We start from the raw sequence: 20980 nt of genomic DNA, 5'->3' as shown, positions 1-20980 counted from the left end.
CTATCTCTGCTGCCACCAGCTTGATTTAAGCCAACTTTTTAATTTTTTTAGTGTTTTTCTTAACAGATTTCCCTGCTTTTTCCTGCAATGCATTCTTCACCTTTGTGACAGATTGGTTTTTCTAAAGTGCAACTCTAATGCTGTTCTCAAAAATATTTTTTAGAAGTTCCCAATTTTATAAATACAAACTCCTTAACGTGATGTAAAAGAACCTCTGAGTGGCCCAGACCTGCCTTTCCAGCTTATTCTTTTTACGTGTTCACAATATGCACTTCACTCATATCAAACGACTTTTATGTTTTCCAGATGCATCATATCCTCCTGTCTGCTGCCCCTCTATCTGAAATGCCTTTCTCCCCTCATCTTCCTAACTCCTTCACATTCCATGACGCAGGCTCGACACCGGGAATGTGCAGGTGTGTGCTCGTCTGTCATAGCATCCTCTAAAAACCTCTCTGATAGCACTCTTCACATTCAACTGTAACCTGCCTGCCTCCCCTACCTGCCCCTTGGAGATTTGATCTTGTTTTTGCATTTTCTCCCTCCAAACCAGACCATTCTCTGGTTTAATACCTGGATCTGTGATATACCCATAACATTGTGAGGAGGGAAGCACCGAATCACTGACAATAGGACTTGATTATGGACTTGAGGGTCCCAGGGAACCAGGGAGAGGCAAGTGCAAAACAGCTAGACAGGACCAGCTGAACGTGTGCACATTCTCACACGTACATGGAGGCCCTGCTCCCCGCCCCCTCCATTCCAAAAGATTCTGTAAACCATAATTCCAAAACCCATGAAGAGATCTAAGTCTAAGCAGGCCAACAAAACAAAATCAGAAGATGATTTCACTCCAGATAAAGTTAAAATAATAGATCAAAAATGTCTTAAAATCAGTATTTTTGATTCACGAAAATATAAATGAATTATAACATTTTAAAACATTAGGAAATAATCAAACAATAACAAGCGGAAGTGATATACAAACAGGTGGATATGAAGAAGAACCTTGGAAATGAGAAAGTAAAGTTACTGAACTAAAATCCTTAATAGATGGAATAAGCTTTAGGAATTTACCCAGAATGAAGTGGAAAGATAAATATAAATGCCAAAAGTATGAAAGCAGTGAAGATACATAGAGAATTGACTGAGAGCTTTCAATATATAACAATTCCAGAATAGAGAGAAAGAAAGGGAATGGCTGAGTAACAACCCTTGAAAAGGGCTGAGGGGCTGGCCCTGTGGCTAAGTGGTTAAGTTCACGCACTCCGCTTCGGGCCCAGGGTTTCGCTGGTTCGGATCCTGGGTGCCCACATGGCACCGCTCATCAAGCCATGCTAAGGCAGCGTCCCACATGCCACAACTAGAAGGACCCACAACTAAAATATACACCTATGTACTGGGGGGATTTGGGGAGAAAAAGCAGAAGATTGGCAACAGTTGTTAGCTCAGGTGCCAATCTTTAAAAAAAGAGAAAAAGAAAATGGCTGAGAGGTTCCCAGAGTTCTCAGATGAAAAGTGTACTTCTTTACTGAGCAGGATGGTAAAAATTACACCTAGCAATGACAGTGAAACTAGCATCAAGAATAAGGCGAAATACTCAAAGGAGGGCATGAAGAATTTTGAGGGATGATGAGTATGTTTGTTATCTTGAGTTTGAGGATGGTTTCATGAATGTACAGTGTCGGGGAAGTGGGAAAATTCCCCTCTCCCTTCTCCTTAAGGTTCTTATGGCTGGTCAAATAATTAAAAAGGCAGGTTAGCAGGAGGAAATCAAAGTTTAATAGCATGTATACATGGGAGAAACTCAGGAGAAACTGAGTAACTCAGGCAACTGGCCGAGGCTGCCTGTTTACGGATCTTTAGCTACAGACAAGGAGGACATTTGGGGTAGTGATTTCGGGCTTCAAAGGGGAGGAAGGCAACCCACATGGAAATGGAAAGGCAAATGTTTGGTAAATAGAACTTTGATAAGAGTGGGCTTAGCAAGGATCCTCCCAGTTTACTGATACCCAGAGTTATCTATGGTGAGGGCCTGTCCTGGGGACAGCCCTTTATTTTAAATTTGTTTTAGGCAGTTGGGGGGAAAGGTCGAATGTTCTTCTTCCTCAGTCTGAGCTTTTATTGTCTTCAGCTTGAAATAATCCACATACCAGAGTAGCGCATCTTGGGGCGGCTTGCTCTGAACCCCATCAACACAAATGTCAAAACATCAAATTATAAATTTTAAATGTATACAGTTTATGGTATGTCAATTATACCTCAATAAAGATGTTAAAAAATCAAGAGCAATCACTAGTATAATGTTAATATAACATAATATATACTATAGTGTTAATATAACAGTTTCTAAAACAGCTGAAGAAAAAAGAAGGAATATAGAAAACTTCCGGTCCCACTGAAGGCAGGAAAAGAAGAAAAAGAATCATTTCCAGGGTGGTAAAAACAACAAAGTAAAACAATGAATTAAGTACACTTATCAAAAGACAGTTTCAGATATTTTAAAAATTCATACTATATGCAGTTTATAAGAGACGGCTACTAACAATAAAGAATGAAAATAAAATGACGGAAAGAGATTGATCAAATGAAGGCTAATGAGACAAACTTTACATGAGAACAAGTAAGAATTTATGGCAAAATCCATAAAAATGATCCACTAAGAAAATTTCAGAATCATGAACATGTAAACACTTAAAAATATGTACTTCTAATATGAAAAGCAAAAGTTAAAATGACCAAAATGAATATAGTTTTAGTTGGATAGTCAACATACCTCTTTCATAAGTGTATGCATCAAGCAGACAATAATAAGCATTAATAATCTTCTGAGATAAACAGCAAAAAATTTGCAAGTTTTACCCAATAGAAAGCCCAGTATAGGAAATAACACTGGTTTTAAACACATACAGAGCACTTAAAAAAATTACGTGATAGGTCACAATGAAGTCTCAACAAATTTTTAATCCATTTCATCATGATCAAATTCCTCCTACCATCATGTGTTAACTTAGAAATAAACAAGAAAATAAAACTTTAAACTACAAACAAAACTTCCTAAGCTTGGAAACTTTAAAAATATACTCCTAAGGAACTCATAGGTTAAAGAGGAAATCACAATGCAATTTTGGGGCTGAACAACACTGAAAGTTCTATTTATCAAATTTGTGAGATGACGTTAGAATGACACTTAGTGGTAAATCATATCTATGCGTATACACATATATATTTAAAAATATATAGTGAAAAAATTAGTTTCATAGTCAACTCAGAAAGCTAGGACAAAGGAGTTTTTCATTGAACTCATCCTCTAGACAGAGCTCGCTAACCCCTTCTCTCACGCTTCCATAGCACTTTGTACTTTCCTCTGTAATAGCAGTTACTGAATATTATTTTGACATTTTTTTTACAAGCCTGTGTCCCTCCCCACGAGACAGCAAATACTGAGTGGAGACTTGATTAATTTATTTAAATTTATCTTTCAATATTCAAAAGGTGGAAAGAACGTTCACTGGTGTGCCCTCAGCTCAGCTTGAGTAACAAGGCATCAGCCATGCTGATGGAGCCCTTGTCTATCTGGCCCTGGTTTCAATCATGCCTCCCCTACCCCAGTTCCCAGTGATAACCACTAGCGCCAATTGGGTGTTGATTCTCGTACATGTCATCATACTTTTCCTACATACGTGTTAGTCCTAAATAATATGCAGTGCTATTTTATATGTTCTAAAGTTTCTATAAATGGTACCATACTGTATACAATCTGCAACATGCTTTTTCACTCAACAGAATGTTAATGCTAGTCATTCATGCTCTTTTTAGCTATAATTCATTAGTTTTTGCTGCTAGTTTTCAATGTATGGAGGAAAAACCCGCAGACATTTAAATTACTTTCCTATTTTTACTGTTAAAACAATGCTGCTACATTCTTGAATGTCTGTGTAAATATGCAAAAATGCAAAAATAGCTCCAAGGTAAGAATTGCTGGATAAGGTATGCATGTCTTCCTAAGCAGATATTGCATTTCCCTGACCAGCAATGAGATGGAACATTTTTGTATTTATCGCCTATTCATTTTTTCCCCCTTTCTGTGAATTCACTGTTCATAATTTGCACATTTTTGTCTTACGCAGTCTTTGCTTTTTACAAGTCGTTTATATTCTCTGGATGCAATTCCTTGTTATAAATATATTTTCCCAATCTGTGACCTACCTTTGGCTATTCTATCATGTTTTTTGATGGAAAATGTGTATTTGATGGGAAAAAAAAGTTTTAAATCTTAATCTAATTTAATTTATTGGTCTGTCCTTTGCACTTTGTACTTTTCGTATCTTAAGACTATGTGTGTTAAAGTGTTGGGGATGTGGCAGAATTCACCCCCACTCCTCGCTTTTACCTAAGGTTCGTATGGCTGGTCAAATATTTAAAGAGGCAGGTTAGCAGGAGAAAATCAAACAAATAAACCCAGAAGAAACTGAGTAACTCAGCCAACTGGCTGAGGTTGCCTGTTTAAATGGCTTCAGCTACAGACAAAGATGACATTGGGGGTAGTGTTTTGGGATTTCAGGGGAGAAGACAATTTACATAGAGGTGGAATGCAAATGTTTGTTAAACAGGTTTTGCTGGGCCAAAAAAATGGGTTTGTTGGTGTCCTTTTGTCACGCCTATTTTACATCATACTATAGCTATCATATGGTAAGAGCTCCTTCCTGGAACAGGCCTTCTGTGTTAAATTCTTTTCAGGAGTTTGGTTGGGGGGGGTGGTGGGGGGGTGCTGGATGTCAGATGCTGTTCCTGAGTCTTCTGAGCCTTTACTGTCTTCAGCTCAAAATAATCCGCATACCAGAGTGGCCCATCTTGGGGCGGCCTGCCCTGAACCCCATCAGTTAACCGTAGGGTAGGAAGACATTTCGTCTACCCACTCTAGGTCCTTCTCACCGGACAATGGATCAAATTCACACGAGGCAGAATAACAGGAGAAAATCAAACAAAGTTTTCTAACATGTATACATGGGAGACACTCAGGCAAACTGAGCAAGTCGCCAAAATGGTGGAAGCTCTCACCTTAAGTACCATCTTCAGCTAAAGACAAAGGAGGATGTTGTGGTTGGGGAGAGTCAGTTATGGGAGATGACCAGAAAAGCACAGTAAACAAGAGTAAGGTTATTATGCAGATTTAAGTCCTTGCCTCCTGTATTGATAAGAGTTTCTAGAGATAAAGTCATCCCCCCTTCTTCCCCGTACAGAGGAGATACCTTTGCAGATGGAGATTTCCTTTACAAATGTAAGTATCTCTTACAAAGGGTAACTTCTGCTTTTCAGAGTTTCTCTCATGTCTGCAGTTTTTAAAAGTAACCAGCCCAAAATAGTCCTCATGCCAAAGAGACATATCTTGGGGTAGCCAATTCCAATCCCCCACATATTCAAGCAGCATTATTTATGGCCACAATCTTTTTCTAATTGCCCTTAAATATTCACACCACCCTCCTGTTGTTATGGGCTGAACTGTGTTCTCCCAAAATACATATGTTGAAGTCCTAACCCCCAGTACCTCAGAATGTGACTGTATTTGGAGACGGGGCCTTTACAGAGATAACTAAGGTAAAATGAGGTCATATGAGTGGCCCTAATCCAATATGACTGGTGTCCTTATAAGAAGAGATTAGGACACAGAACACCCAGACCAAGGGATGACCATGGGAGGACACAGGAAGAAGCTGACCATCTGCAAGCCAAGGAGAGTCCTCAGAGGAAACCAAGCCTGCTGACACCTTGATCTCAGGCTTCTGGCCTCTAGAACTGTGACACCATTAATTTGTCACTTAACCTGCCCAGTTTGTGGTACTTTGTTATGGCAGCTCTAGCTGCTTAATACAGTACCTTGAATTACAACATTTAAGTGTATAATTATGAGATTATGAGAAACATGGAAAACTTTGATGTGGTAAGTGAAAAACAAAAGAAAAAACAAAATGATATGTCTCAGAACCATATAAAAAGTACATGTCTGTGGACAGAGACTGGAAGTTCATATGAAAAAACAGCATTTACATTAGAGTACCAGAATTATGGACAACTTTTACTTCTTTTAAAATTTGCTCTATTGTTAATATATGTTGTATATATTGTTTACATAGGGTTTTTTCCCAAGAAAACCTTTAAGGTAGGGATAGCAATTACATACATCTAAGCAGTTCAACCACAATAGCTGCCTAAGCATGAAAGGCAGAGTAAATCTAAGAACCATTTCATATTTAGGTTATAAAACCATTTTTTGGATTTTATAGACTATGAGTCGCGTTCCTAATTTGAGTCCATGGGGACTCAAATGAGATGCCTGTCTCTGCATGACTTCCTGAGGATGAACACGCAGTCGCCTGCCATTGGCGGGACAGTCCTGCACTGTCAGAGGAGTGGCCTGTACGTTCTGAATCCCCCCAGTTGCCCACAGGGGGGATCTGCTCGTTAATGGCACTTGATCTTCTCACCTCCCTCGCTTGATTCCTGGGATCGCCTCACAGATGAAGCTAGTCGTTGACTGGGGTCAGCGCTGGGGAGGAACCAAACCCCGCACTCCCCCTCTCCGTCTCCATCTCAGTGAGGGGCGAGTCTCCTGTCCATCCACTTCCAGCTGACTCTCCGTTTCCCCTCTCCGTCTCCCTCCCTTGGAGAAAGGAGAGCGCGAGGATCCTCCCGCACCGGCCGCGGGGGCTCGGGCCCTCCCCGCCCCACAGCGCAGGCGGCTCCCGGGGGCGGCGCCCGCTCCTCCCGGCCGCAGGGGGCGCTGTGGGGGCCGCCCGAGCGGACCCGGGCCCAGGCGGGCGGCGAGACCCAGCGTGCACCGCGCCCGGGCTGGGCCTGCGGGCGGGGCCGGAGGCCGCGTGGTAGCCGGGGCGGTTGGTATCGCCCGGGCCCGAGTCGGGGCCTCCCGGACTGCACAGGGCCATGGCCGAGCCGGCTAGGGTAAGAAGGGTTTCCTCGCGCGGATGCCGGGATCGGGGCTCGAGGGTCTTCCGGTTCCGGCTTGGCGGGCCGCCTCCTGGGATCCTAGCGGGGCGGGGGCGTGTGTGGAGTCGCTTTAGGCTCTGGTATAGGGTCCGCGCCCCGTACGGACCGGTGGCCGCGCTCTTGGGGCTCGTGCGTGGCCAAACCCCTGAGCAAAGCCTAGTGTGGACCACGCTGACCAGCAGTGGGCCGATCCTGGGCTGGTGGCGTACTCAGGAAAGGATCCAAATGTGTCTGGGGCCGGCGATGGTGTTATAGTGCAACCAGTTTTACGTCATTGTTACTGAAGTCAGAACTAGTGTTTTAGACGACTTAAGATTCTGATTGGTTGAAATGATGTTTGGCAGGGGCTTATATGTTAGAATTGAGCCGCCAACTGTTAAAGTTTGTTGAGTGTAGGAAGGAAGGAAGACAACGTTGGAAGGAATAGAAAAGGGTATAAAAACCTAAGAGTACACAGTATTTGGCTTTTTAGTGTTTTGTTGAAATTGAGGTTTAGAGGGAGTGGCTATTATTTTTATTATGTTTTTCTATATTTTGTTAACTTGCATATTGAGCATTTTTGCAGATTACTGAACGAATTCATGAGATCATTAATTTTAAAATATCATTAACAATCTCAACATAAAATATAATTCCTAGGATTAAATATAAAAGATACGCAACATCTGAATATAGAAATTATAAATAAATGGGAGATAGACCATGCCCATAGATGGGAAGACTAAATACAGTAAAGATGATACTTTTCTTCCAGGTTAATATGTAAATTTACTGCAGGTTCATCAAAATGGCTGTAAGATTTTTGTGAATTTAGATAAACAGTTTATAAGTTTCATTTGGAAAAATAAAGGTCAAAAATATAGTTCTCGGGGCCTGCCTGGTGGCTGAGTGGCTAAGTCCACGTGCTCCCCTTAGGCCGCGTGGTTCTCTGGTCTGGATCCCAGGCGCCGGCCTATGAACTGCTTATCAAGCCTGCTCTGGCGGTGTCCCACATGTGAAATACTGGAAGATGGGCACAGGTGTTAGCTCAGGGCTAATATTCCTCACCAAAAAAAAATAATAATAATAACAGGGGCCGGCCCCATGGCGGAATGGTTAAGTTCGCGCGCTCTGCCTCTGCGGCCCAGGGTTTCACTGGTTCAGATCCTGGGCCCGGAAGTGCTGCCGCTAGTCAGGCCACCCTGAGGCGGTGTCCCACATGCCACAACTAGGAGGACCGGCAGCTAGAATATACAGCTATGTACTGGGGAATTTGGGGAGAAAAAGCAGGGAAAAAAAAAGATTGGCAAGAGTTGTTAACTTGGGCGCCAATCTTATTTTTTTTAAGATTTTAGTTTTCCTTTTTCTCCCCAAAGTCCCCCTGCACATAGTTGTGTATTTTTGGTTGTGGGTCCTTCTCGTTGTGGCATGTGAGACAGCATGGCTTGTTGAGCGGTGCCATGTCTGTGCCTAGCATCGGAACCAGTGAAACCCGGGCTGGGGAAGCGGAGCACCGGAACTTAACCACTTAGCCATGGGTCCGCCCTTCAGGTGCCAATCTTTAAAAAAAAAACAAGGTAATCTGAAGAAAAAACATTATGTTGTTAAATCAGTGGTAAATACTAGAATGCTTGTTATAATGTTCTCTGTAATTTTTCTGGATTTTTTTAAACTTCTGAAAATTAAAGTAATAATGAAGGCTTTCTGAGCATTTTTAGAAAACATTTAAAAGTAAGGAATTAATCAGAGCGAAGAGGAGAATAAGGATATTTAACACAGAAATTAAAATATTCAGTTCTGCTATAATACATCGTGCATTCCTAAAAATCGTAGTGCAATGCAAAATCATGCGGTGAAAACCACAGCTTATGGGAAAAATGGTGTTAAGCACACAACGTGCATAAAGTTTGTCAGTAACATGTAAAAAGATAGGAACCTAGTAAAAACACAGTTTTATGTACGTTAAATGATTAAGAAATAATCACTACCTGAAATTTGCTTATGGAAGTGAATGTAAGGAGTAGAGCTTGTGAGTTCTTGCAAAGTAGTGGAAGGAACCGTATCTGGCATCAGAGGGAACATAGTAACACAGGTGTGGATAGTAAGGCTCATAACACAGGGTAATCTTGGTAGCTGGAAGATGCTTGAAGGGTGTGCCTGTGGATGTTGTTTATTCCTACTCAGCTGAGTTCTCTTCGTTCACCCAGTGAAACGTCTCACCCATGCCACTACTGACATTTTATACTGGATGATTTTGTGTTGTGGGGGGCTGTCTTGTGCATTGCAGGATCTTTATCAGCATCCTTGGCCTCTACCCACTAGATGCCAGTAGCAACGCCCACCCAGTCAAGATGGAAACGTTCTCCAGGGGGTAAAATTGCCCTGGTTTAGAACTGAACTAGTGTTTCTCATGGACAAAATTGCATATAGGCAAATGTGAAAGTTTTTGATATATTATTCCCTAACATATCAATCACATTGGAACAAATTCACGTTTTAAAAATGTTATACCAGAAATGACTGCTTAAACTTAAAATAATGGATTTCTGATTTAAATATAAAGGAATCAGAGTTTTAAAAACTTGACTCCAGAGGCCAGCCCAGTCGCACAGCAGTTAATTTCACATGCTCCTTTTGGTGGCCCAGGGTTTGCCACTTTGGATCCTGGGTGCGGACATGTGCACTGCTGATCAAGCCATGCTGTGGCAGGCATCCCACATATAAAATAGAGGAAGATGGGCACAGATGTTAGCTCAGGGCCAGTCTTCCTCAAGGAAAAAAAAAGGAAAAAAGCCCTTAACTCTAAGTTTCATATTGAGTACAACAAAAAGATGAATATAAATTAAAGTTGAAACAAGCTGTCCTTTTACCCATAGGAAATAATTGGAGTTAAAACTGATTTAAAGAAAATATTTCCATAAAGGTAGAATGTATACTTAATGTAATTAGAGTGTTTTAAACTAACTTATTTTTAGTTATGAATTTATTTCTAGTTATGAACCTCAAAGTGTTCAATTTATCCAAGTCAACCACGATAATAAACAAAAATGTTAAACAATTTAAACACATTTGCATGTGTTATTTTTTTCTAACATAAATTTTTTAACAGCAGTGAAATTCAAAACCAATTCTTGATAAATTAGTATCCTCTGGATAGGAGGCATCTTGATTAATAATAGAAACCAACAAATATTACTTGTAAAGGTAAACCACTGGGAGCATTTCATTTAAAGAATAAGACAGATGCATTCTCCATCACTGTTACTCAACATCATTCCAGCCAGTGCAATAAGATAAGAAATGGGAGACTTAAATAGTTGTGTTATTTGCAGATTTCATTGTTTACATAGAAACTCCACGGTAACCAACTGAAAGTGTTAGCCAACAAGGGAATTCATTTACAGGATAAACATAAAAATCAGTTTCCCACGGCTTTCATAACTAGAAAATTTAATGGGGAAAAAAGTCCCTCAAACATAGTAGCAACTGAACCTCTAAAATCCATAGGAATGAACCTATCGAGAATTATATGAGATCTACATGAAGAAAACTATAAATTTTTACTAACGCCATAAAAATATCTAGATAAATGAAAGAGATTTTTCTGGGTGAGAAGATCCCATATTTTAGAAATCCAGTTCTCCCAAAATTCATATATTCAGTATATTCCTATCAGAATCCCAAAAGAATTTGTATAAATTCGACAAAATATTTTTCCTATTATAGAAGAAAAAATAGACAAGAAAAGTCAAGACAGGGGCTGGCCCCGTGGCCGAGTGGTTGGGTTCGCGCGTTCCGCTGCAGGCGGCCCAGTGTTTCGTTGGTTCGAATCCTGGGCGCGGACATGGCACTGCTCATCAAACCACGCTGAGGCAGCGTCCCACATGCCACAACTAGAAGGACCCACAGCGAAGAATATACAACTATGTACTGGGGAGCTTTGGGGAGAAAAAGGAAAAATAAAATCTTTAAAAAAAAAAAAAAAAACTTACAAAAAAAAAAAAAAAAGTCAAGACAATTTCCTGTAAAAAATCAGGGAGGTGGGTAGTGAATGGCCATGCTCTCTTAAATAACAAAACATTTGATAAAAGTATAAGAATTAAACAATGCAGTATTGGAACAAGAATAGGCAAATTCACCAGTGGAACAAAAATATACCCGAGTATAAATGGAAAACTAGTTTATGAGAAAACAATCCCAAATCAATGGTAAAAAACAGACTTCAATAAGTTTTGTGCCAGTTGAATATCTATTTGGAAAAAGAATTATGTCCTTTCTTATGATACACAGAAATAAGTTAAAATGGAAAAAGGTCTCATTCTAATAAACAAAGCTATAAAAATGTTACGAAGAATTCAGAATATTTTTTATAATCTTAGAATAGGAAAAGTCTTCCAAATCAAGATACTAAACCCTGAAGCCACAAAAGAGGTTCTGATAAGTATAACAATGCAAGAAAAAAGCAGTGTACTTTGAGAAAAGATGGGGAAATTATCTTTATTTGAAAAATATGATTGTATCCCACCAAAATCTTAATACTATTATAATTGATAAGCAAATATGGTATTTTACTTGGATACAAAATAAGTTTAAAAAAATCAATAACTTCTTTTTCACATAGCAGTACTAATGAAGTGGCAGGGGTGGTCCCATTTACAATTGTTAGAAAAACCACAGAATACCAGAAATAAAGTTAATAAAAAAGATTCAGAACATTTATGAAGAAAATCATTGTTTACTAAAGGATAGCAAGCAAGACCAAATAAATGGAGTGGTAGAACATGCTCCTAGATGAGGTCCTTCTTTCCTAAATACATATATAAATTTAATGCAATTCAAACTAGATCCCAATGCAGTTTTTTTTTTATTGCACAAAATGATTTTGGAGTTTATAAGGAAGGATAAATATCCAAGGATTCACAACATTAGCTTGGAAAAGAATGGGGGGACGGAGGAAGACTTGCCCTCCAGTATTACAGTATAGGTACGGTAATCAGGTACAGGTAGATAATGTAGCAGAATTATCTGTTATAGTGTAGCAGATAATGTACAGATTCAGATATATATGAAAATCTAATATATGCAAAGGTTGAAGGTTGGCATTTCATTCTAAGGAGAAACAATGGTCTATTTAGTAGTGTGTGTCATTGGCTGTCCATATGTATGTAAGTAAAGATGCCAGTCTCATCTGCAGAATTAAATTGCAAATCTAAAGGTAAAAAAAAATTTGGAATATTTGTGTAACTTTTTGATTTGGAGAACACTTAAAATGAAAGGAAAAGGTGGAAACATGGAAAAGACTGATAGATTAAATAAAAAGGTCAAAATGCTCTTTTTGGCAGAAGTTAAAGTCAAAATACAATTGATAAACTGGGAGAAAACGTTTGCTGGTCAGTTAAAGGATTATAAACCCTAATATAAGAAAGTTCATTCAAATTATGAGAGCCCACTAGAACACTGAGGAAAGGATGTGAACAGGCATGCAGAAAGATATGTGGGAACACCTCCTCCCAAAAAGAGTATGAAAAGGATGCTAAGCCTCACAAATTAATGCAAATTAAAACAATGAAATATCATTTTTTTACCCAAACAAAGTTTAAAAACATACTGTGCTGGCAAAGGTGTAAAGAAATAAGAAGTGTCATCTTAGGAAAGGTTAAAGTGCTGGATTCTTTCTGGAGGCAATCTGGTGGTATCTGCTAAACTGGCGAGGTTTACACCCTTTGAGTTAGTAGTTCTTTTTAGACTTTATCCTGCAGAAGTAAAACTGCTAATATAGAAGGAAGCATTTCAGAGCATTGTTTGTAATTTATAAAGGAAATAGAAACAATGTATGTCCCGTCAGTGAGGTATATCTACCATGGAATATGATGCAACTTAACAAAAAAAGATTTTGCCTATATTATATTGACCTGGAAAGATGTCCATGACATACTAAGTGAATGAATCTACATAGTGATTTGTTCCCTTTTTGTTTAAGAAAGAAAGAAAGAAAAGGTTCCATACTGTACAAGTGCACATGCATATATAGTTTGAACAAGTAAAGAAACGTGGGAAGGGTTGTAGTGGGTAATCACAGAACCACGTGATTGGAGTGGAGGAAGGAGCAGTTCCCAAGGAAGAAGCTGCTGAACAGACGAGAACCGTGTCCGCTGCAAGAATCTTTTAAATTGATGAGAAGGAGCTGGAGTCATTTTGAAGCAATCTTGACTGTAAATATATGTTATGTCTGTAATTGCAGTTACCTCTGACTTTTGAGGATGTTGCCATTTATTTCTCGGAGCAAGAATGGCAGAAGCTAGAGGCGTGGCAGAAGGAGCTTTACAAGCATGTGATGAGAACCACTTACGACATTTTTGTTTCTCTAGGTAAGAAGTATTCGCATTGTGGGTACATCATGGAACTGGGTGCTAGACGAGGTCTCAGTCACTTGCTCCTGTTTGTCAGGTGGCCAGATTTCTCAGACCTTAACACAGAAAGGCATTCGTACCCCATATTCTTTTGTTAATACTTCTGTAAGCATTGCTAATTATTACTCAAGGGTGGGCACTGTTACAGGAGAATATTTGAGACAGCTTGTAATATAAGGTGGTCGAGGTGATGTCAGGCCTTTTGGTCACTACATACTCTCAGGTGGCCACGATTTCCCACACAGGCACAAGCCTAGCTCCTATCCATAAATTACGCTGTATGTCTTTGACCTGGGATGTCCCTGCCTGTCACCTTTTCCATTGGTGTCCATATGCCTCAGAAAGCTGACGTTCTTTTTCCCTGGGGTGAGATTTTGCAAGGCCACACACGGAGGCCTTTAAAGCAGCTGTCTCTGTGTGGTTATGGTAGTAGGTGTTCTCTTCAGTCTTTTTGCTTACCTAGTCTTTACAGTTCTTTTTCTTACCATGTATGGTCTTAAAAAACCAGTCCATTCAGAGAAGCATCAAATGAGTGATAGGGGCAGCCCCATGGCCGAGTGGTTAAGTTTATGCGCTCCACTGCGGCGGCCCAGGGTTTTGCTGGTTCAGATGCTGGGCGCGGACATGGCACCACTTGTCAGGCCACTTTGAGGTGGCGTCCCACATGCCACAACTAGAAGGAGCCACAACTAAAATATATACAACTATATACTGGGGGGATTTGGGGAGAAAAAGCAGGAAAAAAAAAAAAAAAAGATTGGCAACAGTTGTTCGCTCAGGTGCCAGTCTTTAAAAAAAAAAAAAATGAGTGATAAAAGTCTCTTTTTTCCGGGGCTGGCCCCATGGCCGAGTGGTTAAGTTTGCGCGCTCCGCTGCAGGCGGCCCACTGTTTCGTTGGTTCCTTGGTTCGAGTCCTGGGCGCGGATGTGGCACTGCTCATCGGGCCACGCTGGGGCAGTGTTCCACATGCCACAACTGGAAGGACCACAGTAGGGAATATACAACTATGTACTGGGAGGCTTTGGGGAGAAAAAGGAAAAAAAAAATAAAATAAAATCTTTAAAAAAAAAAGTCTCTTTTTTCCTTCTCCCCCCCTCACTCAGTTAATTCCCCAAAGACGACCACTTTTAACCATTTCTGTTTTCGTTCTTACTGTGATTTCCTCCAATCTAACTATAATGCTTACGCTTCTGTTTCTTGACCTACTAAGTTTAGTTAGCATTAATTAACTCATTACTATCAAAAATGAGGCAGTGGCTCACTTATGCTATCCCCGTTCTGTCTCCTTTTTTCCCTCCTCCCAAAATTTTGATAGTTATTTTCAGGCCTCTGTTGGCTACCTTTATAATTTAAACAATCAACTTGTAGATCGTGTTCCATCACCTTTGTAGTGTGTCTCTTGACTCCTTCGGCATATAAAGAGGAGGTAATGAGTTCTGCTGTACTTCCCTCCACCTCCTGCCAGCTCCTACAGCCGTACCAATTCCTTTATATTGCAGGGTTTCTAATACCTAGATTCTGTTCCATTACCATAATTAAGTTTTCCAGGCTCTATCTATAGAGTGTTTCTAAAACGTGTAATCCAAGACATTACGTTATTTTCATTGTTACTGAAGAACCAATTAAAGTAATTGAATCTATAGAGAAAGAAATATAATCCTATGTCATTAACCCTGTGCCACCCAAAAAGAATGTTCCAAGCATCAAGATGGAATGGATGTGGAGTGGTATATCCTTATGGTTTTGATTTGCATTTCCTTATTGGCTAATCACATTGAGCATCTTTTCATTTGTATATCTTCTTTGGAGAAATGTCTTTCCAGATACTTTGCCCATTTTTAAATTGGGCTATTGGTCTTTTTATTGTTGAGCTATAACAGTTCTCGATTTATTCTGGGTACTGGACCCTTACAAAATCAGATATATGATTTGCAGATATTTTCTCCCATTCTGTGTGTTGTCTGTTCCCTTTCTTAAGGGGTCCTTTGAAGCACAAAAGGTTTTAATTTTGATGAAGTCTGATTTATTTTTTCTTTTGTTGCTTGAGCTTTTGGTGTCATATTTAGGAAACCATTGCCTAATTTGTAGTCACAAAAATTCACTCCTATGTTTTCTTCTAAGAGTTTTATAATTTTAGCACTTACATTTAGGTCTTTGATCCATTTTGAGTTAATTTTTGTATATGGTGTGAGGTAGGGATCCAGCTTCTTTTGCATATGGGTGTCCAGTTGTCCCAACACCATTTGTTGAAAAGACTATTCTTTTCTTGGCGCCCTTTTGGAAAATCAGTTGATCGTCAATTAAGAGTTTATTTCTGGATTCTCAATTCTATTTCATTGATCTATACCACACTGTTTGATTACCATTGCTTTTACGATCAGTTCATCAGTTTCTGCACACAAAAAAAGCAGATGGGATTTAGGGAATATTGTCATCCTAACAATATTAAGTGTTCTAATGCATGAGCATGGGCTATCTTTCCATTTATTTAAGACTTTTATATTTTCTGTCAACAATATTTTATAGTTTTTATTGTAGAAGTCTTGCAATTTCTTTTATTAAATGTATTCCTATTTTATTCTTTTTGATGTAATTGTAAATGGGATTGTTTTCTTAACTTTGTGTAAAAATACTTCTATTTTAAAAGATGCTAGGAGTTCAACTCAGATGAAGATTAAGAGTAGATGTATGGATTTAAATAAAATATGGTGATTCCTTTTTTTCACAAGAGCAGCTTTACAGTTCTTTGGGGGTTGAAGTCAGACTTCAGAGGGCCAAGAAGGAATCTGGAACAGTGTGATCAGTGCACATGTTATGCACCACTCTGACATTTAAGCCCCAAGGCATTGCCCAGCTTATCTCCTTTCTCCAATCTAGACCATCCACTAATCTCCCTTTAGCAGTCACTGATGCATACTTTGGGTTCAGTTAAATATATGTATCATTGAAAGAAAGTTTTGCTTGGAAATACACAAAGTAAACATTTCTAACAGGGGAACGGGGTCACGTCTTAGAGAATCTTGTTACTGTTTGCACTAGTGTCTTTCATTCATTGCAGCCCCGTCTGTTCTAGCAGAACTCAGCCGGGTTTTAGGTTGGGATTAGCACTGTCACCAGAAGTCCTTTGGAGAATATTTTAGCTGGAGCCACCTTCTTTGAAATTTCCTAGGACAGTCGTTTCAGTTCTTATTTTTGTGCACCCTGTCTTCCTAGGGTCGTCTCAAGGTTGCCCCACCATTCTCAAAGTGCACAACTAGTGAGTTTTATGAAGCTCATGACAGAATACAGCATTGTTAGATATAGGGGATGAAGACAGAATTAAAACAGCACAACTGATCCTACAGGCCTAGACACGTTAGGAAGCACTGCTATGATGTGTGGGCAGTTTTGCTCCTCTCTGTATAAACCTATTTTTTGATAGGTTTTATATAATCTGTTTTTTGATATCTCTTCTCATACATTGTCCCAGGAGTAAACTTTGAGAAATTTAAAAACAACTCAGTGTGCTTTAAATTTAGTGCTCAAGGAAACCAACTGCCCTGTCTGGCTTCTCTGTGCAGATGATGGAATTCCCAAACCAGAACTAATATCCTGGATTGAACAGGGGAGAGAGCTCTTCAGGAATTGGGGAGAATCACAGAAATCAGGAAACATAATTTGCTTTTCTGCTGATTTGCATTTTGATCCAGTTATTGAGAGACAGCCCTTCTGGGGTAAGTATTAAGAAATCAGGGTCCTGTCCTTAAGACATCACATTTAGGTTTCTTCATTCCAGTTCTCTGATCTTGTCTTCCTGTTTGGCTGGGGTGAGGCTTGACGTCTGGTATATTATAGAGAAAGGCAGCAGAGCCTCGTGGTCAGGAGTGTAGGTTCTGGAGCCTGAGTCTGGATCTTGCCTCTTCTAGCTGACCATGGGCAAGTTATTCAATCTCTCAGTATTTCAATTTCCCGAACTATAAAACGAAGATAATGAAGGTACCTACATTATAGGATTCAACAGGTTAACATATGTAAAGTGTTAAAATGATCCCTGGCCCACAGGAAGAGCTCAGCAAATGTGAGTTATTCTTAGTAGTAGGCAGGGGGAAATCGGAGCCTTCTTATCCAAATCCTTGTCACCAAAATCGCTTCCTTCCCCTCTGGAGACTCATCTCTATTTGAATGCCTAACACTTAGCTCTCTTTTGTTTGTGGTCATGATGGCAGAGTCTGAGATTTATGGATTCTTAAACGTCAACATAAAAATATGGAATGAGAAAGTCGAATGGGAGCATCATTCCAAGAAATCTTGCCAATAGCTTGTTTAGTTTTTAGCTGCTTCTTTCTGGAGATAAAAGGAGTTTTTCCACAAATTATTTCACTTTTTAGCATCTGTTATTAATTCTTCGAGGAGACCTCTTTAAAAGGTTGGTGGGCCTAGGGGTGCAGAGGGAGGAACAGAGCGCGAGCCCGCTGCCTGGTCTTAGGGACAGCTCACGACTGCGCAGAACCAGGGTATCCATCAGGGTCTGTCAGGACCACTGTGCTCATCACCTCTTGATCAGGAAGTTCTGCATGTCCAAATGAGCTAAGTCTGAGGGTCCTGAAGCCATCATCGTGGAGAATATTCACAGAGTGCATGCACTGTGCTAGGCCCACGCTCAGCACTCCACACACGTCAACTCATGTGATTCTCACAGCAGTCTTAGGCACTGCTGTCTCCCTGTTTGTCCAGAAGGAACTGAAGCCAAGAGAAGTTGCCTTGACAGAGGTTGCACAGTGGAGAGGTGGGATTCGAACCCAGACAATCGGATTCCAGAGCGTCGGCCCCACATTTGTGATGTATATTTTCCTCTTTTCAATATTATTCCAAGATATGTCTGTTCAGTTTAGTTTCAGCAGACTCTCTCCAAACTCCTGATCACAAGATAGAACCACACTGAAATGTCCCTGGTTGTGTAGCTCAGTGTAAGCTGGGTTCCTAGGCCACCGCAGATCACCGTTACGGATCACTTTACTGGCAACCTAAGCCTTTAGCCATGCCATAGACAGGAATGCTCACTGAATTTTTGTTTTCAGTTTCAGGAAGCCAGCAAGCTGTGAATTCAGGAGAAACTCAATGCCATTTCCAGGTGGATCCTCTTCAGAGCCACTGTTCCTCTGAACCATTATTAGGAAAAAGTGAAGATATTTCCTTCAGGCCTGACCAAGGCATCACCCTCATGAACCCACACAGACATGACACACGCGCTCTAATTCCAGTGGTTCACAGCGTCAGGGAACCGACCCAAAGAGGAAGAATCCAGAGTCCCAAAACTCTGGGTCTCCCTGGCTCCCAGGAAGTTCCCTCCTGGGAGGCCCCCCAGCACCATTGCCCTGTCTGTGGGAAAAGCTTTTGGAAGAAGAACCACTTGGAGAAGCACCAGACGAGCCACTCGAAGGACCAGCCACATAGGGCCTGGAAGAAATTTAACGGACAAGCTGATCCACAGCCTCAGCGGAGCAGCCCTCGGGGACGGGGACGGAGGCGCTTCCGATGTCAGGAATGTGGGAGGAGCTTCCGCCTGAAGCGGTATTTCCTTAGACATCTGGCCACACATGCAGGGAAGAGCGCCCCTCAGGGCCCTGAATGTAAAGTGTGCTTCTGTCACAAGCGGACCCTTCTCAGTGACCACTTCCTGCACAAGGGGGAGACGGCTCCCCAGTGTCCCACGTGTGACAAGAGCTTTCTCCTGAAGAACAGCATGCCAGCTCACCAGGGCCAGCCCAGAGGAGAGGGGCCTGTCTCCCGTAGAGTAGGTGACAAGGAGTCCAAGCTCACCAGTGTGCACTCAGGAGAGAAGCCAGACCTGCGCCCGGCGGCGTGTGGGGAGCACTGCCTCCTGAAGGGGGATGGAGATGCTCTCCAGCACGGCCCGGCCGGGGAGAGACCACACTGTTGCACGGAGTGTGGCCAGCACTTCCCTACCAGGTCCAAGCTCGCCAGCCATATCAGGGTGCACACAGGAGAAAAGCCTTTCCAGTGCCTGCAGTGTGACAAGAGCTTCCAGGTGAGCAGCCTGCTGCAGGTGCACCTGCGTATGCACCGTGGGGAGAGGCCCTTCTCCTGCAGCCAGTGTGGCAGAGGCTTCACCCACCACTGCAAGCTCCGTGACCACCTGCGAGTGCACAGTGGGGAGAGGCCCTTCCAGTGCCCCGAGTGTAACAGGAGCTTCCGCCTGAAGGGCATGCTGAAGGTCCACCAGCACACCCACAGCCAGGAGAGGCCGTTCTCATGTGGGGAGTGTGGCAAGGGCTTCACCAGGCAGTGCAGGCTCGCCGAGCACTTCCGCCTGCACAGCGGGGAGAAGCCCTTCCAGTGCTCCAACTGCGACAGGAGTTTCCGCTTGAAGGAGCAGCTGCTCAGTCACCAGCGCCTGCACACGGGAAAGAGGCCCTTCCAGTGCCCGGAGTGTGACAAGAGCTATTCCGTGAAGGCCGACATGAAGGCGCACCAGCTGCTGCACAGCGGGGAGATGCCCTTCTCCTGTAAGTGTGGCAAAGGCTTTACTAAGCAGTATAAGCTCGTCGAACACATCAGGATACACACGGGGGAGAAGCCTTTTCAGTGTCCCAAATGCGACAAGAGTTTCCGCTTGAAGGCACAGCTGCTCAGCCACCAAGGCCTGCACACAGGGGAGAGACCTTTCCGCTGCCCCGAGTGTGATAAAAACTTCCGGGAAAAGGGACATATGCTTAGGCACCAGCTCATACACAGGCCTGACAGGCCCTTTACCTGTGGAGACTGTGGTAAGGGCTTCCTTTATAGGTGTAAACTGGCCCAGCACCGCAGAGTGCACAAAAAATCCGATAATGCTCCAGACAAGCCTGACGTTAAGAAAAGGCTTAGTCAGCTGTTGGCAATGATCGAGGCCGACTGGAGTTGAGGCCTGGGAATCCACAGCTGTAGCCAAACCCACTTGGAGACAGATTTTAGGAACAGGGGCCCTTTTTTGAGCAAGAATGTTATACAGGTTAGGAATATGAGGAACCACAAAGGACTTTCTCATTTAAAACATCGCCAGTTATATTTCCTATCCATTGATAAAAAGATATATTTGTTCTTCCTACCGTCTTACGTGGTCTTTTTCCTCTAGATGCTAAGCTAGCTCGGATATCCCAGCTTAGATTCAGACAGCGGGAAATCCCTCCAGTACTGTTCCCAAAGCTAAAAGGATGGAGTGGCTGTTAAATATCAATTCTACTTTCCTTTTTTTTTTCTTTTAAGATTTTATTTTTCCTTTTTCTCCCCAAAGCCCCCCAGTACATAGTTGTATATTTTAGTTGTGGGTCCTTCTAGTTGTGGCACATGGGACTCCGCTTCAGCGTGGCCTGGTGAGCGGTGATAGGTCCGTGCCCAGGATTCGAGCTGGTGAAACCCTGGGCCACCAAAGCAGAGCATGCGAACTTAACCACTTGGCCACGGGGTGGCGCCTCTACTTTCCTTTTTTTCATAGTGTGATTCTAAACTGTGGGTTTAAATCCAGTAAATTTTGTTGCAGGCCTGATGTGATACTGGTTTTGATTCATTTCTTTTGAAACTGATAGCAATAAAACGAGTTGTCTGAA

General features: G+C 41.7%; 1 protein-coding gene and 1 long non-coding RNA gene across 4 annotated transcripts in view; one reads left to right on the top strand and one right to left on the bottom strand.

Annotated features, from left to right (window-relative positions):
- Positions 1-6773, bottom strand: part of LOC106783111 (uncharacterized) — a 41204-nt gene extending 34431 nt beyond the window's left edge. For both annotated transcript variants that reach the window (XR_001380650.3, XR_011438024.1), the window contains exon 1: positions 6486-6773. This is a non-coding gene — a long non-coding RNA (uncharacterized lncRNA). The remainder of the gene's footprint in view (positions 1-6485) is intronic.
- Positions 6774-6785: 12 nt separating this feature from the next.
- Positions 6786-20980, top strand: ZNF786 (zinc finger protein 786). Of its 2 annotated transcripts, XM_014739342.3 has the most exons (4): positions 6786-6960; positions 13226-13352; positions 16955-17107; positions 18452-20980. In XM_014739342.3, exons 1-4 carry the CDS (start codon positions 6943-6945, stop codon positions 20296-20298), a joined length of 2145 nt encoding a protein of 714 aa, XP_014594828.2. In that variant the 5' UTR covers positions 6786-6942; the 3' UTR covers positions 20299-20980. The 2 variants fall into 2 exon arrangements, with proteins under 2 accessions (XP_014594828.2, XP_023495675.1); XM_023639907.2 differs by lacking the exon at positions 16955-17107 and having other exon boundaries at positions 6809-6960.

This window comes from Equus caballus, chromosome 4 (assembly GCF_041296265.1).
Source record: "Equus caballus isolate H_3958 breed thoroughbred chromosome 4, TB-T2T, whole genome shotgun sequence".
Taxonomy (NCBI): Eukaryota; Metazoa; Chordata; class Mammalia; order Perissodactyla; family Equidae; genus Equus; species Equus caballus.
This window is presented reverse-complemented; position numbering and strand designations above follow the sequence as displayed.

Coding starts and splice junctions, on each gene's coding strand:
- ZNF786 (XM_014739342.3), top strand. Junction 13,353..16,954: donor CGACATTTTTGTTTCTCTAG/GTAAGAAGTATT, acceptor TTCTCTGTGCAG/ATGATGGAATTCCCAAACCA. Junction 17,108..18,451: donor TGAGAGACAGCCCTTCTGGG/GTAAGTATTAAG, acceptor TTTTGTTTTCAG/TTTCAGGAAGCCAGCAAGCT.